The 24,884-nt window shown below is 44.7% G+C and overlaps 1 protein-coding gene across 4 annotated transcripts in view; it reads left to right on the top strand.

Moving 5' to 3' along the window:
- Positions 1–24,884, top strand: part of SBNO1 (strawberry notch homolog 1) — a 2,127,865-nt gene that overhangs the window by 1,148,727 nt on the left and 954,254 nt on the right. For all 4 annotated transcript variants that reach the window (XM_069619669.1, XM_069619670.1, XM_069619667.1 and 1 more), the window contains one exon: positions 12,777–12,908. In XM_069619669.1, coding sequence (XP_069475770.1) covers positions 12,777–12,908 — 132 coding nt within the window. The remainder of the gene's footprint in view (positions 1–12,776; positions 12,909–24,884) is intronic.

The raw sequence follows: 24,884 nt of genomic DNA, 5'->3' as shown, positions 1-24,884 counted from the left end.
TTGGCGTTTCTATGGGGGCGTCGGACCACTCGGCAAACTGTCCTTGTGTGTGCACCGTGGGCACTAATACTTCCTTTTGCCCTGAGGTGCGTTCTTGTGGTACCGGTACCCACTTAAATTGTTCATCCTCCCAGATGGACATTTCACTGCAGGCATTAAACTTGGCTGTCCAATCTCTAAGTGATTTACTCCGCCTTTTGGACCAGAAAGTCACATTTCAGGGTAATGTAGTCAATGATTTAGTTTCTGTTTCTAATGGATGGAGAAATGCATCTATGCGTTCGATGGCCTCCCAAACTATGTCTGAGGAGGTGCTTCCAACACTTACATGCACGCCTGTGAGAGTGTCACGAAACCTTGGGTGCAAGAGCATATTAGTGTATTGAGTCGATTACATATGAGGATGTAGCTGCGCCCCAGACTCGAGATATGAAAAGGGGTACTCATCGATCGGAATGTATTCCATCTTCGAAACCAGCACCAGCGCAGAAACTTTTTTCAATCTTTAATTGCGCTGACAGCCAAGCTCTTAAAATGCGAAATGCACCTGAAGTTTCTCAAAAGCAAATGTCTAGCAATACAGTGGAAAAGAAAGTAAAGATGAAACTATCCAAAAATCAGCTGACTCCCAAACACACTCTAAAGGCAGCGTCTAAACGGTTCCTGAAATCCATTTCTGTGTCTAATAACGCAAATAAAAAACAAAGTGTGAATGCGTCCGAAGCAATAAAAGCAAAAATACCTATTGTTGAACCAAGCTAAGTTAAGTAAGTCCTCCAATGTGTCTAGTACAGTGGTGGCTGTACCTCACTCTCCACTAGATGCCTTGGTGAATGAGAGCTCACAGTTGAAGCCGCACAGCTCTTGTCTGCCAAATTCACTCCCGACGATCAGAACGAGTAATATTAGTGCAAATGTGGACACTACCCAGGCTAGTTGGGGGGGGGGATGTAATGCTTCATAGAGCTGAAATAAGGAAGGCTGTGGATGCCTACATGCAAGGCCACATTATTCCTCTATTTGTATCGGCAGTTCCCGCCGCTTTGCCTTGCACGTCTACTGATGGTGCCAATAAAATGGCGAGTTCCTTGAGGCAAGCAACGATTGAAATTGATACTAGTGGGCTTGCCTTTACTTACACTGTAGCTGCTATATCGGATATTATTCCTGTAAGCATTGAAAAAGAGTCTCCAACGGTGGTTAATTCTGCTGCGGTTGCAAATGCTGTTTTGCGACCGCAGATGAACTCACCAAGTGATTTCTCTAATGAAGTGTTAACACTTATTAAGAATGCTCTGGGAGAATTGGGCCCGAGTATTAAAGATAAGAGTGCTTATTCTTCTGGTACGTTACTGAAGGAACAGGAGAGTAAAATGAGAAAGTTACAACTCGACCAGCCTTATGTTCTTTGGTTTTGAAATGCAGACCTGCACCATGCACTCACTGTGATCTTAACCGAAGAGCCTTTTTGGCATTTCTTTCTGATTTCCAGTTATTAGAGGATATCACATCTGCAGATTTGACTCTAGTAGAATTTATATCCAATCAAAACTTAAACGCTGTCCGCGTTTGGATGCAATCTAAAGTGATCCGAAACCTTGTCTGGCACGCTAAAAGCTTTTTGTTCGACCTTGGCTTTTTGCTCAGTGTAGAGGTGGACAGTGTGACAGTGCCAGTAGTGGCAAGTAGCAAGGAATGTGTGCCAAAGCTTACATCCATGACTCCAGTCATCCCAGACATAAAGCAACAATTGCATGATAGGGGTCCTTGTGTTTGTAATTGCATTTCATATTTGAACTAGCTACCCAATCCTACAGTTCATCTCTCTCTCTCCTTAGTCAGCTGGAACTCACAGGGATTTAAACATCTCTTGAATAATGACGAAAGTGGATTAAGCAAGTTCGACATAATCCTACTTCAAGAGACCTGGTTGACAACTCCTTTAGTTTGGCTGGGTTACCAGGTCCATCTGAATCCTGCTTTGAAATCCATAGCAGGCAGACCATCAGCGGGTCTTGTAGCATTGAAAGATGGCCCGGGATTCTTATCAAACCTTTGGGCAGTGCCGAACGCTCACATGTTGCTTGTTAGGGCAGTTATTCATGGTGGTGTTTTTGCAATTTTGAACATCTATTGGAATCCGATAGCCATTTCCATTGATTGTTTTTTCAGGGATCTTAACGTTGTATTTGATATGGTGTCTTTTGATGAAAGCATTGCATACTTTATTCTGGCAGGAGACTTGAATTTGAATTGCCTTGCAAAAAATGGTGCTAGAGATAGTGAGACTATTGCGATAGAAATCTTTAGTCTCACTTAGAAATTTGCACATTTTGAATGGGGCATTCAATTCAGACATCCCTCCTACTCCAACATAGCATAGAGGTAGTTCCTCTTCAACAATTGATTTAATTTATGTAAATTCTGCGCTATGGTCAGCGATGCAATCTTTTTGTGTGTCCCCCTCTTTGGCGAGTGATCATGATCTGTTATGTGCCAGCTGGCAAGTGTTGACAGCAGTCAATGATAACAAGTCAAAGGCCCTGAAGGGTGGATGCTTGGTGGTAAATGGTGGGGGGAAACACTTATGATGGACGGAGAATGCCTTGATGCACTTCACCCAAATTTTCCATGACTCAAATAAAATGGACAATTGTCAAATCTCTAATATGGGCCTGATATATAGCAATGTCATGCAAACTTTTAGTCATTCGAACTCCTCCAGTTTGCAAAGAAGGATCCATCTTCATACCTTTGACAGGTACATATACATTAGGAAAAGAGCATATCATGCTGAAATAAGATTATCAAGGCTTCCCCTCTCTGTCAGAACGGTTCTTATTAAAAGAGTACGTTTGGTATACAACAACTGGCTAAAAGGGCATCGAGCTTCACTCTATCAAAGAGATGGAGCCAACATGTTATCAATATTAGCTGAGAAAAACATATAAAAAATGTGGGCTTTATTAAATCAAGCAAATAACCATCAAATGGACTTGCAAATGTACATCAGTGGGTGGCACACTTTGAACAACTTTACGCACTACCCTCAAACTCCGTGACTATGGCTTCCCCCAAAGGCAAGTTGTGTTTCTTGTTACACTTTGATCAGAATGAAATAAGGCAATTAATTATGACCTCAAGTAATTTGCGCGCTGTGGGCCCTGAAGGGATCTCAAATTTTGTAATGAAAAAACATCTTGAAATTTGGAGTTCCATTCTTTTCAAAATATTCTCTGCCATAAATCATCACCAGAAATTGCCTAAGTCCTGGACGGAAGCAATCACAGTTCCTATTTATAAAAAGGGCGATCGTCAACTACCGATGATTTATCGTCCAATTTCAATATTGGATGCTCCTGGTAAAATATTCTGTAGAATCATACTAAAAGAGCTTAATAAGTGGGTGGATGAAAGACGGTTAAAGGACCCTCTACAGTCTGGATTTGTAAAGGGCATGGGCACGATCCCAAACATCTTGGCCCTGATAATGATTCAGTCTGTACAAGTTGATCGTGGACTCCCGTTACACCTAGGTTTCATTGATTTCAAATCCGCCTTCGTTTCTATAGATAGATCTAAGCTCCTAGCTAAACTTAGGCGACATCAGTGCCCTCCTTCGCTAGCAAATTTGGTGATGTTATTACATTCAAACACATCTATGCGTGTGAAATTTTACTTGGAAGGCAAATTATCACCACCAATTCTTACATATAGAGGGGTGAAGCAGAGTTGTGCCCTTGCATCATTTCTGTTTATTTTTTTTATTATTGATCGGAGTCCTGCTCTAATGAACTGCATTGCTGACGCACCTCGCATTGGCCGCCAAAAGGTTGCATACCTATTATATGCAGATGATTTGGTTCTGCTGTCTCGAATACCTATTGGCCTACGAAATAAGTTGAAACAATTAGGAACCTATGCATTGGCAAATAATTTGACTGTTAACACCTCCAAATCGCAAATTTTAATTTGCAATAATATCTCTAAAATATATCATCTAAGATGGTTTCTTCAAAAATGTGAACTTTCCGTGGTCTTGAAATAGAAGTACCTTGGATTGTATATCGAACACAAGAAAACATTAAGTACAATGATTTGTGAAATTAAATCCAAGTTGAGTGCTTTGATATCACAATCAAGGATTCTTTTGAAGATTCTGGAAGTTCTCATTGAAACACATTGTATCTTTTTATTATAATTCAAAGGTAATACCGATTCTTTTGTATGGAGTAGAGGCCTTGGTTCCACAGGACCGAAGGTTTTGGGACAGTTTAGAAGCAAAATATTGGAAAGCAATTCTATCACTTTCGCCTGAACACCTTAGGCGATCTTGCGATTTGAATTGGGCTTCGTTTCTTTGTACTCTCAATTGTTATGGAAGCAGTGTGCCCTTTTGTGAAAATTGTTAGAAGGATTAGAGAAACCTACCTTCCTGAATGTCTTAGCTCAGAATCTGTTTTCATCGAAAAATGGCATGTCGAGAAAGTGGCGAAATCATACCTTAAATGCAGCATCCGATGCCTCTGTTTCAATTGAGCTTCTTCTAACCAACCTTGATCGTGCGAAAAGCAAAATCTATCAACATGATTGGGTTGGAAATATGGCACTATGTTTAAAACTTAAAGATTTCAATCCTGTTGCCTTTGGCACCAAAAGGTATGGAGATATATCTGATTTATCTGTTGAAATTGCTCTCACATTTATTTCAACAGAAATTCCTACGATTTAGATTGAACCAGTATGAAACAAATAACATCTTGTTTAGAAGGAAACTAATCCCAAAGGAACAGAATTATTGTGGATTTTTTCTAATTGGGGATCAAAGAGAAACTTTACAACTCCTTGTAATTGAGTATACTGTGTTGAATGACACAAGGGAAAAATGCTTTGGGAAAAAAATGATTGTTCAGAGCTACCTAGATCATGATCAAATATGGAATCTTCTGTTCTCCAATCCGAGAATAACTGTGCAGATTGCAATTGTGCAATTTTTAAATATAATATTTCCTGACACCTGAAATTGATAAGTGTGAACAGTGAACATGATATGAAAGTTGACATTCTATTATTTATATTATTTTCCTCTTGTTACAATTACTGAATTGACAAATATTTGTTGTGTTGTGTTTTAAGTTTTTGAAATTTGTATTGTATATGAATATATTATATGTAAATTTAATATTGAATATTTGAAAAGTTGGTTTACCAACTGTAAAAAAATAATTTAAAACATTTTTAAAAAACAAGAGAGGAGGAGTAGGGTCACTACCACTGTGCAGAGAAGCAATGCAGCTGTGGTTCTGGGCAATTGGCAAAGGAATCTCTCTATCAGCAATTCACCTAGCCGGAGAGGAGAACACGGCTGCGGATGCTCTGAGCAGGCAGAGCACAGTCTTCCACGAGTAGGAACTAGTTCAGGAAGTCCTTCAGGAGATCTTCACCCTTTGGGGAACCCCTGAGGTGAATCTGTTTGCAACCAGTGTCAACCAGAATTGCGAACTGTTTTGCTCCAGGGAATTTCCTCCAAGAGGAGCTCTCGGGGACGCATTCGTAGTGGACTGGGAGTTTCCACTCCTGTACGTGTTTTCCTCCAGTCCCTTTCATTCCTCATGTGATCAGGAGGTTGAGAAAGTTTGGCAAATACATGATCCTAATTGGGCCAGGAGGACATGATGCCCGGACCTTGTGGACATGTCCACCCATAAGTCTTCCACAACGAGAGGACCTTCTCTGGTGAGAGGAGGGTTGGGTTCTCCATCCAGAGGTCAAGACCCTCAGCCTCACGCATGGTTTCTGAGATGGCGTAATGGAGATTTTGCTTTCGGCCACAATGCCAGCAACAAAATCCTTACACCGTTGCGGTTGGAACAAGTTCTGCAGCTGGTGTATGGAGAATGATGTGGACCCCTTCAATGATACACCTACGTTGTTATCTTTTCTCCAGCATGGGGTCTGTCATGGATTCACATGCTCATGAATTTTCCCCGTCGCCCGGCTGGGAATCCTCGGTAAAAGAAAAAAAATGTGTTTCATTTCTAAACTGTCTTTCTTCTATAAACCAATCACTGAGCTCTGGGTAATACTGCCCTCAGCCAATGAATGCCCTCTACCTGAGCCCCCCCTCTGGTAGCCATCTTCAGATTTTTATAGCACGTTCAAGTGTTGGGAGTCCTCACATTTTGCTCTTCAAGCTTTTCTGCATTTTTTCGCTTTTGTGATTAAGAAAATTCTATTTTTCGGTCAATCGAGCCTGTGTGCTCCATCGCTTATTCTTCCGATTAACCGGGACCTGTTTTCGGCTACTTTCATCACCCCTCAAGGGCAGAAATCGTTGTTCTTCTTAGAAGCTTCCAGAAGTATTCATGCCTACATCGCACCGGATCATGTTGGAGGAGAAGGACAGAGCTTCCCTCTTCAAGCTGTGCACAAGCTGCGGTTTGCGGAATGTTATTTCGGATGACAAGCATTCCAGGTGCCTGTGTTCTATACACCTGCCACATAAAGAATAAGATTGAGAGATCTGCCGTGGCTTCACCAAGCGCACGAAGGATCGCCACGTCCGGTTGGCGGCGTGGCTCAAAACCAGGGTCTCTACCCTGGATGATTCGCAGGCTTCTAAGTCCTTTGAAGGTGCTCCATCCGTGGGGGCCCAACACCAGGCCAAGTGGTGCGAGTCCGCTTCCGTCGGGTCGCCGCTCCAGCGGGTCCTGCAACATTCAGGGGTGCGTTTGTCATCTCCGTCGGCCTCGATCTCTAGCCACAGCTCCAGCTCTTCAGCCAAGACAGTCAGCTGCTCCAGGAAAGCTGCGGTCAACACCGGATAAGGCCAAACAGGGTAAGGTCTCCAAACCGCCCGTGAAGAAGGCCAAGCAGGACAAAGGTGTCCGAGCTGCCCGTGAAGGAGAAAGCCAAGATGGCTGACCTGCCTGTGAAGGCCCAGGAGGAACAGGCCAAATCATCTTCCTTGATCGAGATGGGGATGGTCTCCCTTTCGAAGGCAAACTAGCAGGACCCCGTCCAGGGTGCCACGGTGTCAGCCAGCGTGTCTCTCCCGGCTAGGAGAGCTTCTTTGTTCAAGCCGATAGAAAAGACCCCGGAATAGAGGATGCCGGACATCAGCCGGAGACCGACCCCCTCAGGACCCGAAGAAGGGGGTGGGGGGAGAACTACTCCAGGGCACGGACATTTCTTAGTCCTAGGAGGAGGAGATACTTTGCCTCCACACCATCCACGGTGGAGGCGGCGGCGGTGAAGATGTTGACGGGGACGACATGGGCACTGGACCCTGTGTCCCTGTTCTAGAGATTTCTAGCAGGGTATCCTCTCGACGCTCTACATGCTGGTGTCGGAGATTCAGAGTAGATTGCTGTTGGCTCCACCAGCACCAGCGGCAACACGGATGACCCTGTTAACACCGGGGCAGCCACCGGCAAAGAGGAGGAGGAGACACCCTACGCCTCTGTTCCTACTGTTGCTGCCCTCCCCCCCTAGGGGAACGGGGAGAGGGACGGCCACGGCGATGACTGATACGGACGACGCAGGACTGGGAGACCCTGCATCGCTGCCGCTGAGAACCTCTCCACCGGACGAAGTGGGATCTTTTCATTCCATGATTGCCCAGGCGTCAGCTCACCCCAGAGGAGAAAAGGAAGGAGGGCTTTCTGTACCAACGACGGGAGGTGAAGAGGAAGACAATCCTGTTAGTTCTTCTCCTGGATGACGTTTGGGATGAGGGGCTGGCATTGCTGAAGAACCCTGCTTCAGCAAAGAGAGACCGGCTTGAGAAAAATTACTGGGTGCCAGAGTCTGCGCTCAAGTGCCTGCGGTCTCAACCGTCGCCGGACTTGGTGGTCTCGGCAGCCACCAGGAAGAAGTTGTCAAGTTCATAGTCTTCTTCATCTGCACCCCCGGACAATGAGGAGAAGAAATTGGATTCCATGGGTAGGAAGGTAATGTACTCGGTGGCGATGACGGTGAAAGCAGCCAATGCCTTGGCGATCGTGACCAGATACGACCGGGGGCTTTGGTTCAAGATGACTCCACTCCTGGATTACCTCACTGATGACAATTGGGTCGAAGCTTTGGAGATCCTCCAGGAAGGTGAGGTGGCGTTGCATCACGGTGGCACTGGACATTGTGGACACACGTTTTCCCCCAGATGTGCAACAGGGTTTGCCTTCGTTGTCGTGGCTGGCTCAAGGCCATCTGCTTCAGGCAGGAGGTCCAGACGAGGGTCCTGGATATGCTGTTCAACTGAGACAACCTGTTCAGGAAGGCCATCAATGAATCTCTCCAGGCCATCAAGACCGACAGACGGCCCGTGCCTTGGCCACTCTGCAGCAACACCGGCCATCCTTTCGTTCATCCGGAGGGGGAGTCTAGCAGTTCTTCAAAGAGTTTTGGTGGGGGCTCATCCTCCTACTGCCAACCCTCCCTCTCCTCGAACCAGGAGGCCAACAGGGGTCGCTCCAAGGCCTTCGGAGGATGGCGCACCGACTTCCAAACAGGACAGAACCGGCCAGGGCGTCGGGACCCCACCCCCTGCTCCCCGGTGGGAGGCCGGCTGGCAAACTTCTCCACCGATTGATGGATGCTGGACGCTCTTGCGCATGGACACACTAGTTCCAACTGAAGTGTACGCGAATACCACCAGTGGCTCGACAGGAACAACACATAACTCAACTGCTGCTGGAAGTTCGGGCCCTATTAAAAAAATTTTAAAAAAAGGGGGGGGGCGATAGAGCTGGTTCCAAAGTGACTGCCGGGCTCCGGAGTTTACTCAAGGTACTTTCTCGTAAGAAAGAAGATCGGGGCTGGAGGCCCATCCTCGAACAATGACGAAAGTACCAGAAGTTCAGGATGGTCACGCTGCAGCAAGTGCTCGGCTAGCCTTTCTGTCATCGTTTGATCTACAGGATGTGTATTTCCACATCCCCAGAAAAGAAACAAAAATCTCGAAAGAAAAAGGAAATTGTAGTCAAAGGCTACCCTTGTCAGTGACGCTCAGGTGTTTTGTCTCAATGGGTGCAGTGGAGCTTTGGATACCGTATAACAGTATGCTCTTCCAGAAAAAAGGGGGAGACAGTTAAGTTCTGCAATTTATTAGTTCACATCCAATAAAAGAATATTTAAAATAATGACATATGCCGTCCTGGGCACAAAAGAGTATTGTATGCAGATCACAATACTTTGTACACATTTTAGTGGGTTAGTAACATTCAAGTGACTGTAATTTTATGTATTGTTAATAATAAGGCAGTACACAACCATGGTCGACACACAAACAATTGAGGTGTTTCTGGTGCGGTGGATAAGTGGAAAAATCCAGCGTTTTTGAAAGGTTGTGACCTCCTGGCAATTTCACTGCACTTCCTCATTCTGTTTCACCTGGCTGGACTAAAGAGCACCACCGCCGACTCTCTCAGCAGGGAGCTGTGCGCTTGCCATGAGTGGATGCTTTGGCAGGATCAAGTGAACAACCTTTTCCTCTGAATGTGTTCCCTCCGTTACTATTTTATGTCATCAGTCAACTTAGACGGTACCGGTGCAGGATAATCCTCGTCGTACCAGCGTGGCCGAAGGCAGATCTGGTACCCGGACCTTCTCAGCATGCCAGCGTCCCCTCCAGTCAAGCTGCCCAGTGGTCTTGGATCTTCTTGCCAGGAAAGGGGGTGCAATTCTGGACCATGAACCAGGATCGCTGAACTTGAAGGCCTTGCTCCTGCAGCATTAGAGTTTGGTGGCTACGGTCTTCCGGCGGACCTCAGGGAGGTGCTTGCCTCTACGTTGAAGTGCTACAGACACAAGTGGAAGCGCTTTGTGACTTGATGCCGGTCTCAGAAGATCAACCCTCTGAGGGTCACAGCCCCTTAAGTACTTCTGTATTTACTGTCATTGGCTAACTCGGGACTGGCTCACACCTCCATCAAGGTACATCTGGCAGCTTTCTCCCACTACACCAGATCTCCGGGACAGTCTTCACTGTGTTTGCACCGTCTAGTCAAACAATTCATCAAGGGACTGTTCCGCTCGTTCCTGCCGGTGAAGGCTCCGGCCCCGGCCCCGGCATGGGAACTCAACGTGGTGTTGACTAGGCTCATGGGGCCCCCATTCGAGCCGATGCATTCAGCTCCGCTCAAGTTTCTGTCTTGGAAGACCGCGTTCCTCGTGGCCATCGCCTCTGCAAGAAGAGTAGGTGAGATCCAGGCGCTGTCATGCACGAGGCCTTACTTGACATTCCACGAGAAGAGGTTGGTGCTGCGGGTGCACCCCTCCTTCATGCCAAAGGTTCCATCGGAATTTAATCTCAACGAGCCCTTGGTGTTACCTGTGTTTTTTGACTCTGCCGCCGGCTGAAAGGACTTTGCATTTCCCTGGATGTGGCTAGAGCGCTGAAGTTTTATGTGGCCCACACAGAGTTTCCGGAAAACTTCTCAGCTTTTTGGGAACTTTGGTCCTGTGAACCATGGGAAGGCCCTGTCCAAGGCTTCCATTTCCAGGTGGCTCTCCGGCTGGATCACTCACTGTCACCGGTTGGCAAACAAACCGCGGCCTGGCGGTCCGAGAGCCCATTCTACCAGATCGATCGCTGCTACAACGGCATTCCTGTCTGATGTACCTCTGCTGGACATTTGCAGGGCTGCTACGTGGAGGTCGATGCACACCTTCACAAAATTCTACTGCGTCGACAGGGATTGCAGGGAGGAGTCCACAGTCGGCCAAGCAGTGCTGCGCAACCTGTTTGCTTGAAGGTGAGCCTGGTGAGGAGGTAAGATTTTGCTTCTGTTGAGCCTCGTCAACCCCCGTGGTTGTGCATGTATGTATTGCTATGTAGTCTTCATTCATGAGTATGTGAATCCATGTCACACCCCATGCTGGAGAAGAAACAAGTTACTTACCTGTGACTGTTGTTCTCCAGCATGGGTCTGGCATGGATTCACATGCAAACCCTCCCGCCTGCCCCTCTGCGGCTCTTCTCTTGATCCTACTGCCACTTTACATGCTACCAAATCTGAAGATGGCTGCCGGAGGAGAGGCTTAGGTAGAGGGCAGTCATTGGCTGGGGGCAGTATGACCAGAGCTCAGTGATTGGTATATAGGAGAAAGACAGTTTCGAAACGAAACTGAAACTGTTTTTTTTCTTTTACTGAGGATTCCCAGCCTGACGACCGGGAATATTCATCAGCATGTGAATCCATGCTGGAGAACAACAGTTAGAGGTAAGTACTTGTTCCTTCTACTACATTTGGCAAATCTGGGGCTCCAGATTGGAACAATCAAGGGTTATTTAGCAGCGCTTCCATATTCAAGCGCACCTCGGAAGAGGCATCCTACTTCAAAATACCCTTAATTCAATTTCTTAAAGGCCTCTCAAATGTGTTTCCTCCAACACCATTCCAAATACTAACTTGGGACCTTTAATTGGTTTTAAAGTTGTTGATGTGCGCTCCTTTCGAGCCACTCCATTCCTGCCCTTTAAGGCTGCTAACTTACAAAACCATTTTGTTAATAGCGATAACATCAGCCCGCCAGGCGAGTGAGTTGCAGGCATTATCCTGTAAACCTCTGTTTACCACCTTTTACAAGAATAAAGGTTGTCCTTAAGGTGAAACCCTCTTTTCTGCCTAAGATTGTATCGTATTACCATTTAGCACAGCCAATTGTGTTTCCGGTCTTCTATCTTCCCCCTCATCCTGGCAAGGAGGAGGAGGAGGAAAGATTTTCATAGACTGAATCCGAGGAGCTTTTATATTTCAAGGATGGTAAAGTTCTGACAGCACAACCAAGTTTTCATTGGTTATTCAGGGCACAAGCTAGATCTATCAGTTACTAAACAGACTCTATCCAGATGGCTCATGCTGGCTATTTCGGAGTGCTACAGGCTAGCTGGGAAAGATTCCCCCAGAAGGTTTAAGGGCGCATTCCACTAGGAGCTTGGCAACTTCTTCTGCCCTTCAGAAGGGAGTTCCGATTAAGGATATCTGAGAGGCAGCTACCCTGGTCCACCTTCCACATGTTCACAAATCATTATTGTTTAGACACCTCTAACAATGAAGTAAGATTTGGGAAGGCAGTTCTATCCTCCATTCTGGACAAAGTCTCAATTCTTACTCCCCCCTCCAAAAGAACCTAATACTGCTGTGGGAGCCTATCTAAGATAAGGAATACGTGGGAGGACACAATCCATTTGAAGAACAAGTTACTTATCCCTGGTAACGTTTTTTCGACTGGATGTTCCCCCCACCTATTCATCGCCCTCACAACGTACCCCACGATTGAATTTCTGGGCTTTAGACTTTGCCCTCTTTTAAGGTCTGATAATTTAAAGGCACTTAACAAGGCTGGTAATTCTGCATATGGGTGGCCAAAAAACAGAACTGAAGCCAACGGGCACTGCGCGTGGTGTATGTATTAGATGATGGCGTCAGCCAAGATGGAAGCCATCGAGGGATATTGAGTCGACCGTCTCGACGCACAGTGCCCTCTGCCAAAAGACATTATTTTTTCTGAAGCAGCTGAAGCTGGAAATTAACATATCATACGATGAGGAATACGTGGTAGGAAAATTCAGTCGAAAGAAAGTTACCAGGGGTAAGTAACTTGTTCTTCTGGCACATCTGCTACATCATCGATAGCATTGTAGTCTTAGTTGCATATAGTATGTCACTTGTAAAAATAGCATATAGACAAAATGTTTGTTGTCCAATGTCAGCAATAGCTTTCAGCTTTGAAGGTGTCCTTTAATTTTGTCCATGTGCAAATTTACCACACAGATGACTGGACGTAAAGGCAGGGTTGTAACCAATGATAATGGAAGCATATCCTACGAGTCAAGATCTGAACTTGATGTACCAGTGGAAATTCTGAATATTACAGAAAAGCAGAGGTTTATGGATGGAGAAAAGGTACTTTACAATGGAGGTTGTCAATCATTCTCATTCTGTTTTTAGTTTTCAAATGTATTTGAATGAAATGTGAATCTAATGTATACCTACGTTTAATAGATTCCTCATCTTAAGAAATGGCTCAAGTTGCGTCGAGGATTCAAAAACCTTCAAATAGCAAGGAGGGGGCCAAGAGATCGGCTTCATTTTTTATTTATTTTTTACATTTGATTACATCTTCCATGATTTTTCACTTCGGAGTGCCAGTTCATGCCATATTCCGGCTGCCTACACCTAGAAAGCATATCTCCCATTAAGCATTTCCTCATTCTAGGTATGCTCAGACATTCAGTAAACAAAGATTGCAAATTGCGTCCAGGTACATAGTATTTAAATGTCTCTGATTATACAGTGCCTGGTCAACCATATAGAATTACTTGAATTCAGCTTTCAGTACTCCTGATTCCAGCTCATGTTGGGAGTACAATCTAGATATTTAGGTTTATTTCTTAAAGCAGAGAACGAGGTAGGCTGCTTCATGTTTTACCTTCTGCTAACTGCACACCTGGTATTCCGGTTTCTAGTGAATTAGCAGTAAAAAAAGAAAGAAAAGAAAATGATTAGCTGCTGATTTCCCTTCTCAATCTCTCTAGCCAGAGATTATACATTTCTCAAGGGCTTTTATGTGGTTCCTGTGTTGCTCTAGGAAAGAAGCACAGATTACAGAAATTGGTTGATCACAAAAGATGGTACGGTACAAGATGTTTTTTGCTCAGACCTTATTTATCCCAAACTCGAATATTCATGTGTTCTAAATGCACTCACATGGAAGAAAGTCCATTTGAGCCAAGTAGGTGGAAGTTTGTTTTTTTTCCAAACCTTTTATAGGTCTATCTCCGAGGCTTGTGGAATCTGCTTAGATCACATTCTATGCATAGGCCGACATCTAGTGGAAGCTGCAGAGTATTACAGTTGTTGTTTTAGAAACTCTAAAATGGACGTCGGCAGGGCGTGCCAGTAATACTATCCATAGTATGGTGTCCACTGTACCCATGGTCCATCACGCGTCGAGGTCCCTCAGATTGTTTTTTTCCGCCATTGTGAGCGGTCGCTTCTCGCGGAGTTCAATTCCGGCTGATGCCATTTGCTTATGAAAAGTTAAAATATAGTTACTCTTTCTGTCCTTTTCCTTTCCGACATCGTCATAGTCAACGATGCAGTGAGAAAGACAAGACAGCGCTGTCGGACGAAGTTAAGTTTCGACAGACCCTTTCGGCCTTGGAAGGCCCGCCGGGCCTAGGCCCATACAGTAGGGAGAATGGGGGGCGGTCATTGTACAGTGCATTTTCTCCCCCTTTCCCGCCCAGCTGCCTTTCCCAGACATGGATAAGACGCCCTTTAAATTCTGCCCCACATGTAATAAAAAATGTCTGTGGTGCGACAAACACTGTGTGTGCAACCTGTGTCTGAAACGCGACCACGACGAAGGGCACTGTCAAGCTTGCAAGCTCTTTAAATCTAAGACCTTTAAAGATTGCAGAACCAAACGCTGGGCCCATCACGCCATGCAGGCCGAGGCCGCCATGGACGTGGAGGGAGCCTCCAGCGATGGCAGCGTCGCCGTCTCTTTGGACGGCAAGGGCAGCAGGGAACATCCAAGTTCCCAAGTGCAAGCCCCCCACCCTAGAAGACAGGCCGGCGACTCTGTTGTGGGGACGACACCCAGCAGCAAGAGCACTTCGTCTTCCCACACTAAGCACACACCCCGCGGCGACACAGCCAACCAAACTCCCAGATTCAGCGTCTAGGGGGAGATCAGAAGATTCCCTGTCCTCTGGGCACTCGGATGTCCTGGTCGCCCCATGACAGGCCCTGTAAAACAAAGGATGCTGCCCATAAAACCCCTTCGACCGTATGCCGAACGTTAACAGACGAGGCGGAGGTCCCTTCCAATGCGAAACTCAACATATTGCATCGAAACCCGCTGGGAAGTCCAAAAACACAGGGTTATCTCAACTGGTAAAAAAACATGTCCCAGAAGGCCCTTTTAACTCTACGCATTCCAAGAAGACTTCCTCAAAAATCTCTGATCGTAGAGACAAGTCTCATAAGAAAAAAAGACAAGTCTCATATGGACAGATCTACCCCTTCTAAATGTCCCACAGGAAGGATAAGAAGAGGGTTTCTTAAGTGGGGCCTTAAAAAATAAAGGCCTACCCACTCCTACACCCCAAGTGCCTGCCATACCCTGCCTGGGGGGGGGGGGGTCATCCCCAGCTCGACCCTATGGTCAGCAGAGGACATAGATGGGGTGATGTCCAGAATTACTTTTTTGCAAGTTTCTTTGAAAACAACCCTCGGGCAATAGAACATGTTCAGATCACATCTACTGCTCAGGCTTCAAGCTCTCATCCCCTGTCTTCCACTTCTCTGCCACCAGCAAAAAGGACTTGCACCTTTGCTGACCTTTATGACATCCATACAGCCACTGAAGGGGATCATGAGGAATATCAATACTATGATGGTGATAATGAAGATGGTGGTGGTGATGATGAGGCAGAGGTGTATACTATGTATTCCCAATTCAACAAGATTCCCCAGTAGTTAATCAGCCCTTATTCAATAACTTATTAATCAAAGTCGCTGAGCACTTCGGTATTCAAACACAGGATACTCAGAAAGATAAAGATATCCTGGGAGACAAAAAAGCTGCTACACAGTTCATCCCCATCTTGAGGTCGGTACAGAAAACTATTCCGCCTGGCGCCATCTGATCCTTTATTAATCAGGGGACAGCTTAAGCCGGATTCGCTAGTTATCACAACTACTCGGAAGAGGGCAGGTACACCACTAGCCTCTTGAGAACCTCCTCCAGACAAGGAGAGCAAGAAGCTCTATAGCATGGGGATGAAAGTTGCAATCAGCAACGTTTCAAACTAGGATCGCCAACAATTCCACACTGTTGGCGAGCTATCACTGCCATAAATGCGACGGACCTCATCGACTCTGCTCCAGAGCCATTAAAGTCTAAACTTGCTCTAGTAGCAGCAGAAGGCAAATCCACTGCCAGCAGCTTGCTTAAGAACAACCTCGATGCTGCAGATAATGCAGGCCGTATTTTTGCGGAAGGAACCATTCTCAAGCGCCACGCTTGGCTTCGCCAGTCTGGCTTCAAGCTTGAGACCCATGCAACGTTACTCAACATGCCAGTGAAACCAACCGTACTATTCGGTAAACCGGTAGAGTATGCTCTGAAATCAACGAAAGAGGAATATGATGCCCTCAAATCCCTTGGGCTACTGACTAACAAACAACCTGGCCGAAGGGGCGGGAACAATTCTCGCCGTTTTCATGCCCAAAGCTCCCAAAGGGTATCCGGTTGCAGACAAAATCAAAATTCATTATGGAACCACAACGAGGGTGAAGTGTCCCAGGGTTATCCAAGAGGCCAGCACAGATCCCGAGGCCGGTGGACATCCTCCACAGCTAGAGGTGGAGGAACGGTCCCAAACTATGACTGCCCGCTACAGGTCCCCTCCCATCCTCCGCAGTAGGGGGGCGGATTTCACACTTCATCCACGCATGGCAGGGAATAACCACGCGCCAAAGGAAGAACAACTCATCCTGGCAGAAGAAGTCAACGCGCTGCTCCTCAAAGATGCCATCGAGATTGTGCCGTCCAACGAGGTAAACAAGGGTATTTATTCAACATATACTATCTTGTGCCAAAGAAAGATCTAACTATGCGCCCAGAATTAGACTTACGCCCTGTAAACACTTATGTAAAGCCACAAAAGTGCTGTATGACAACGCTACAAGAGGTAATTTCCCTGCTAAAATGGGGGATTACATGGCAACGTTGGGTATGAAAGATGCCTATTTTCATTTTTAAATGCTCCCAGCGCACTCTTGCGGTTCAAAGTAGCAGCACTACCAATTCAAGGTGCTACCCTTCGGAATAGCTTCAGCTCCAAGGATATTCACCAAGGAGCTGGCGGCACACCTGCGCAGGTAGGCACTCCCAGCGTGCCCCTACCTGGACGACTGGCTGATAACAGGAGAAACATCCCATCTTTGCTTTCAAAACACTGAAAGAACCATTAATCTTTTTCAATCAGGCTTCTCAATAAACGAGAAAAAGTCAAGTCGTGTACCAAACACAACAAAACAGTTCCTAGGGGCTGTATTAGATGCAAGAGCAGGTTTAGCCTTTCCTTCCATGGAAAGAGTGCACAACATGCTTTGGCAAATACCCCAGTATCAAGCCGGTCTCCAGATAAGCGTACGCAAAGCAATGCGTTTGCTAGGCATGATGGCATTGTGCATATATCTAGTACCACACGCCCGTCAGCGCATGCGACCAATGCAGGAGTGGTTGGCAAAACAGTGGTATCAGGCAAATGCTCATTGGGACAAATTAGTGGTCATTTCACCAACCCTAGTTCAAAACCTATTCTGGTGGTCGAAAGAAAACCTGTTAAAGGGAAAACCCTTCCATGATCCGGAAGCACAAGCGATTGTCTCAACAGACGCATTACTCTTTGTTTGGGGGTGGCTCCTTACCTACACCACATAGCACATGGTCTGTGGACTCACATCACGGCACAGAACCATATCAACCTGCTGGAACTACTAGCAGTATTCAAAGCACTTCAAGCATTCGAAGCGCAACTGACGAATCAGTCGGTTCAAATTCTAACAGACAGCACAACTGCGATGTTCTACATCAACAAACGGGGGGGGGGCACACACTCTCCAAGTCTGTCCAAGTCGGCACAGAAAATATAGAAATGGGCACTCAGACGGGGGATATCCCTGTCCTCCCAACACGTTCCAGGGGTACTTGACACTCTAGCAGACTCTCTGAGCAGAGATCCCCTACCAGAGGAACACGAGTGGCAACAACTCAAGCGTTGTAGACTACATCTTCTCTCAGTGGGGTTAACCCACACTAGACTTGTTCGCTACTGGAGAAAACAAGCAATGGCCAGCCAGACTTCGCGTCCAGGTTCCCCCAGCCAGCCTGCAAGGCGAACGCCCTGTGGATGAACTGGTCACGGGAGTTTGCTTACGCTATGGGCGCCCCTCTGACTCCATTAATGAGCAGGATAGTGAACAATATGCACTGACAACAGATGACGTTCATCCTAGTTTCTCCCATGTGGGTGAGACAACCGTGGTATCCACATCTACGCAAACCGACGATGTGCGATCCCATTAAACTCCCGTGCCAAACCAACCTGTTATCCCAATACGGGGAACGGTGCGCACACAACCACACTCTTATGAACTTGGCAGCATGGCTCCTGAAGTCATAGAGTTCTAACACCTTATTCTACCACAGTGGTTTATGGATATCCTCAAGGAGGCAAAAAAATCAAACACTAGACACTGTTATTTCGACAATTGGAGGAGATTTGTAATTTGGTGCCAGTCAAAACAAATAAACCCCATAGAATGTACTCCTTCACAAATTCTAAATTATATGCTCCACTTGTTAGATTCAGGGTTAGTATTCAACTCTATAAAGATCCACCTGGCGGCTTTATCAGTTTATACCACCTCTCAAAGTAAAGTAATGTGGTGGAAAATTCCAGTCATTAAAACATTCATGGAGGGAGTAAAAAGACTCCACCCTCCAATTTCAAGCCCCCCGCCAGGATGGGATTACAATGTAGTACTAGCAAAGCTCATGGGGCCCCCATTTGAGCCTATGCACAAGTCAAGTCTTAAACACCTGACATACAAGACTGCCTTCTTAGCGGCTATTACTTCCATAAGAAGAGTTAGTGAATTACAAGCATTGTCAGTACAGGACCCTTTCTTTATCATCCATAAAGATAAATTGGTTTTACGCACTCATCCTAGGTTCTCCCTAAATTAATTTCCAAATTCCATGTGAACCAATCTTTTGTGCTTCCGGCTTTCTTCAGAATCCAACTATCACGGCTGAGGTAAAACTCCACACACTGGATGTGAGGAGGGAAGTCCTTTACTACGTAAACGAGACCAGGCCGCTTAGGGAAACAGATCAACTGTGTCTCTGTAGCACCAGGCAGAGAAGGAGACTGCATTTCCTAGAATGCCATCTCCAGATGGATAGTCAAATGTATACAATTATGCTATTCATTATCAAACAAAACAGTGCCTTTTACACCAGAGCTCACTCAACCCGGAGCACAGGAGCTACTCTGGCTTTTATCACAAATGTCCCCATAGACGCATTTGCAAAGCAGCTACATGGTGCTCAGTACACACCTTCAATCAGCAGTACTGCATTGACACCCATTCCAAAGAAGATGCACAGATGGGACAAGCAGTTCTAAAACATCTATTTGCCGCTGCTCCTTCTCACGCCCCACCATCTTCTCCTAACACTGCTTGCTAATCTATGCATAGCATGTGATCTAAGCAGGTTCCACAAGCCTCAAAAGGGATACATTACTCGCCATAAACATATTTCTGATGCTTGTATCTGCTTAGATTCACATGTGCCCACCCTTCCTGCTCTGAGCGAAGGTGCATAGATGTTATGAGCTTTCTGTTACCTATCTGCTTGGATACACCTGTACTCCAGCTACACTTCATGCAACCTCATTTTAGAACAATACAATCTGAGGGACCTCAACATGTGAAGGACCATGGGTACAGTGGACGTCACACTAGGGATAGTTTCTGCCATGTCCTGTCGATGTCCGTTTTCGAGTTTCGAAAACAACTGTAATACTCTGCAGCTCCCACTAGATGTCGGCCTATGCTTAGCATGTGAATCTAAGCAGATACAAGCATCAGAAATACGATTACGGTGAGTAATGTATATATATATATATATATATATATATATATATATATATATATATATATATATATATATATATATATATATATATATATATATATATATATTCAGTAAAATAACTTTGTTAAAGGGACATTATGGTTCCAAGTAAAACCAAAAAAACCCTGAAATTCGCCAGTTATGGTAAGCTAAGCAACCATAACTCACACCACCACCACCGTGCACTGCTAAGACTAACACCCAGGACATCAAAGATGACATCACAAATGTCATTGATGACATCACTGATGACATCACATGTCTGGCTCCTTCTTTTTAACTTTACTGGCATATCTTGGCAACATGGTTTTCTTCAGTAACAGTCAGGAACTAAAAATTGTAAATGTACTATATTTGTAGACTTATCCTTCAAGTATGTTCTTAAAGTAATTCCCTTAGGGTCCAGTCATATCATATGAAACATATACATAGGGGAAGACACAAGCTTGAAAGACAGCAATCCTTTCTGTGCATGAAGATAATCAGTAGAGTTATCAGCACTTTCTGATAGTTCTGTTGTATTACTGTACTTTCCCTGTATATGCTCATATTTGTATACATTGTACTCACACTACTTTCCTTGGGGTCCAGTCACATCATGTGATACATATACATAGGGTAAATAGCAGCTTTGAAACAGAGCAATCATTTATTTGCATGAAGATAATCAGTTAGGTTATGAATTGTTTCTGCTACTACTTCTGCTTTTTTTGCTTACTTCACTTTCCCTGTATATACCCATATTTGTATGTGTTCTTGTCTTTGTGTTTTGTCTGTAATAATGCAATTATGTAATACGTGGGTTTTATTAGCTACTTATTACATATTTCACAGTACGCAAAACTCTAATAAGAAAGCAGTTACCATTTCATTATTCAACATATCAACATTATGAATATTGTATCTTCATCATGTATGCTGCATACAATGCCTATTTTTCTGCATGAGTAGCTTAGTATACTGGATAGAACTTCATAATAGAATGCTATTTATATTAATGCATTGCTTAATGCAATAATTAGCTCATGATATTTATTCCAATGATCCTTGACACTTTTTTCCCAACATTATAATAAAAATCCCTTGTACAGACATTTCATGAAAAGTAAATGCACATGTGATGTCATCAGTGATGTCATCAATGACATTTGTGATGTCATCTTTGATGTCCTGGGTCTTAGTCTTAGCAGTGTTCGGTGGAGGCGCGAGTTATGCTTGCTTAGCTTACCATAACTGGTGAATTTCAGGGGTTTTTCGGTTTTACTTGGAACCATAACGTGCCTTTAACAAAGTTTTTTTTATACTGAATTTCATATGTTTTTAGTAGCGCAAGTTAACCATAATATCTCTTTATATACATGTAACATACTGAACCACAGTTAGTGATTCTGATATCTGCGGACTGTGCGAGTGTCCGCGGACGGACGCGGACAACTGCAATACTACCCAAAAACTCAGGGGGTATCTTAAATTGTTATATCATGCCATATGAACACTTCATAAGTTCAAAAACCAGCACACAAACACATATGTTCTAATAAACAAGAAGTGGAACCTATATATCTAACACATCAACCATTCATTTAAATACAATATGTTCTAAAATGAATATACCAAAAGAAGAAAAATAGCCTTCCAACATGATTACCTCACAGAAACTCCACAACTAAGAGCAACAGCAGATGTACAGACCAGTAAGAACACACCTTACCAGAAGCTAGTAAGCGTACTTCATTTTACTCATATATTTCTAAAATGCCTGTATTAGATACAAAACAATGATATAATTTTTATTTCTCACAGAAATGTCTAGTAGTCTGGAGTGGCTAGAGGAGCATTTCCTTCATGAGGAAATGTCTGAAGATAGTGACCCTAATGGTAGACAATTTTCTGTATAAACCAATTAATAAATATTATTTTATATATATTTAACATATACATTTTTTTAATTACGAACATTTTAGGACACAGGGTGTGTTGTTAGGACAGTTTCAGTTTGCCTCTGAACAATACGGACAGGCATAGCGTCCTCAGGACACACCCATTCGGTTATTTACGAACATTTCAGGACACCGCGTGTGTTCCTAGAACAGTTTCAACTTGCCTGCGAATAATACGGACAGGTATAGCGTCATCAGGACACCCCCATTTTGTTTTACGAATATTTCAGGACACCGTGTGTGTTCTTAGGACAGTTTCAGCTTGCCTCCAAACAATACGGACAGCTATAGCGTCCTCAGGACACCCCCATTTTAGTTACAAACATTTCAGGATACTGCCTGTGTTCTTAGAACAGGGGGTGTCCTGAGGACGCTAGACTTGTTCGTGCTGTTTGTAAGCAGGTTCAAACTGTTCTAAGAACACATCAAGTGTCCAGGGATGTTCGCAAATAAACAAAATAGGGTTGTCCTGAGGATTCTATGCCTGTCCGTATTGTTCGCAAGCGAGTTGACTGTTCTAAGAACAAACACCTGTTCGTAACTGTTCGCTTCGCTTGTGACGCACTTTTAATTAGTTTCAGGACCCGAACAGTGTCCGTAGAACACCAACGTGCATGCGCAAAACAGTTTCAGTGCATTTGATGTCCTGCGGACATCCGCTCTCTTCGCGGACATGTCCTCAAAGCTATCATATGACCGCACCCACGCTGAGCGTGTGTTCTGACTGCGTACACTGTTCGTGTCCCCGAACAATTTAAAACTACCTTTTCAAGCAATCCACAATATTTTTCAATAATAAATCACCATAGCGCAAGTCCCAGACAGTAATCCTGAGTTTCTACATACTTTTTGGGACTTTTTGAACCTTTTTTTGGTGTTCGATCTGTCTGCGGACAGCGCGTGTGTCCGCGAACCGCGCACAAGCACCCCTGTAAAAGGCCACACCCTAGAACTCATTCTCATTGTGTTTCTGGCTATCTTACAGAACACTGCATTTTGCTGCCAACTTTCCAGATTTTCATCTGAAACCTGATGGCATCCATGGCTGCAGTACTGCCACCTGGTGCTACATCTGCCTCAGCACCACCCCCACCCCCTCCACTACCACCACCTCCCCAAGGGCCTGAAGAGGGGAACAGGAGTGAGGATGCAGAGGAGGATGATGAGAATGAGGTAGTGGACGTCCCTACTACCAGCACTCGCCGTGAGTCTTGGATGTGGCGGTTATTTACCATTCATGGTAACGTACCTAAGGCGCGTGCGAACCAAGTCACTTGCAACCAGTGCAAAATGGTACCGAGTGGCGGGAGGCCTGGTTCATACAGCTTTGGGACGACTACTATGAAGCGACACCTAAAGTCGTTACACGTGGAGGCCGTTCGCAAGGTTGTTCCTTGCAAGGCGCGTAGTAGGTTGACTTACTCTACCACATCCTCTGTTTCCGATCCTGTCACCACAAGGAACACTCCTGTGGGCCAGCGTATTCCTCAAGCTGCCTCACTGCCATATGCAATGCTGATGACCCTTACCTTTCGAGGGTCACAGTTGTGTGTATGTACTGCGACGCAGTATTCTGCAGGGGTGAGAGACTTCGAAGTGCTTTTAAGATTCTGGTCTCAGAGCACGAGAAGATCTGCTCACTACTCAAGTAAGACCCACTCTACATCTTCCTCTCTCCACCCGCCCTTTCTCATCCCTGTGGTTGGTGTCCCCCCCTCACCCTCCTTTTCCCTCCTCTCCTAGTGTGTCGTGTATAAAAAAACTAAAAAAATATAAAACAAAAATAAAAAAAGGCTCTTTTCAAGCCGCCTTTCACAGTTTAAAAATAGAAGTGAAAATAAATGAAGGGCCTTGTGTATTGTTTAAAGTCCGCGGACAGTCCGCGAACATCCTAAAATTTTGGGGTGCTGCCCTATCATAACCATTGCAGTTTGGTCTGGGAGGAAGAGTTTGGCTCTGAAAAGAGCCTTTTGGTATTTTGTTTGTATTTAAAAAATTTGAAATGCTCAACACCTACTACAAAATGGATGCTGTAATTCCAATTAAGGTCGCAATGCATTTTTTACATTTCTCAGAAAAATCTGATTGCCAGCATAAGTAAGATGGACTCAATCTCTGCAAAAAATGTATGTGCTACGAAACATATTTTCATTGTGAAAGGAGGACATGCCAAAATCTCTTACAAAGGCACAAACAGCCTTATTGACGTTGTGCCTTGCTTTCTCCATTTGTGGACCAAATGAAGAAGAACTAAGCCATATTTGTCTCTGCGCAATCCGTGAAAAAATTACTTGAGAATTTGGAAACATGTCCATGACCTTCCCAAGTCCTTCTTTCATTGCAAATTGCAAAGAAATTCCAGACACATGTCCTAAAATGTTCCCTCCACAATGAATTACAATTATGTCTGGATGTTGCTCTGTCTCCAAAGTAGCACAGAGAGGTAGCAAGTCCAACCACATCTTTCCACGTACTCCATGCCAGTGCACTGCCACATGTGGGAATCCAAGATCTACAGCTACTCCACAGCTCTCTGCATGCACCTTCAACCAATGTATCCACAAGTCTCCCACAATCCAAACAATCTGTTTTCTGAAACAAACACACAGCCATAGCTATCTGTTCTTCTCTCAGCAAAAAGAGTATCTGAGAAACTCTCTCCTGGCACAACACACCCACTAAACTCTACTGATCAATCCCTTGCTCTGCTCATTCTCATTTGCGTGCCTCCCCACCCCAAAATCCACGGATGTAACAAGCGATGTCCACGGACATATCGTAACATGGACAGTCGTTCTACCATTTCACTTTCTGTGCCATTCCCTCATTGGATATAGCTAAGCAATCACACGACCATCCACCAATCACATCCAAGACCTACTGCATTATCATAGATCAGCACTTCAAATGTACTATTAATCTCTCTGAGTACAAGTGTCATATCATTGGAAAGCACCTTCTACAAGAAATACTGTATAAGTCTTCAAGATTTCTACTTGCAGCTGCATGCATATCCATATGCATGAACACAAACTACAGGTATACATATTTTCTGTATAGTACATGTACAATTCTTATAGATTCATATAAACAAATTAACTGACTTTTAGCTTGTATAACCTATAAAATGAACTTACTGTCATTTTTCCCATCTCCTATAATCAGCTGTCACTTCCAAACCTATCTGCTATTTAATTTCTTTTTACACAAACATTTGCA

This window comes from Ambystoma mexicanum, chromosome 10 (assembly GCF_040938575.1).
Source record: "Ambystoma mexicanum isolate Mex_15411 chromosome 10, UKY_AmexF1_1, whole genome shotgun sequence".
Taxonomy (NCBI): domain Eukaryota; kingdom Metazoa; phylum Chordata; class Amphibia; order Caudata; family Ambystomatidae; genus Ambystoma; species Ambystoma mexicanum.
Note: the sequence above shows the minus strand (reverse complement) of the source record. Positions and strands in the feature narration are given on the sequence as shown.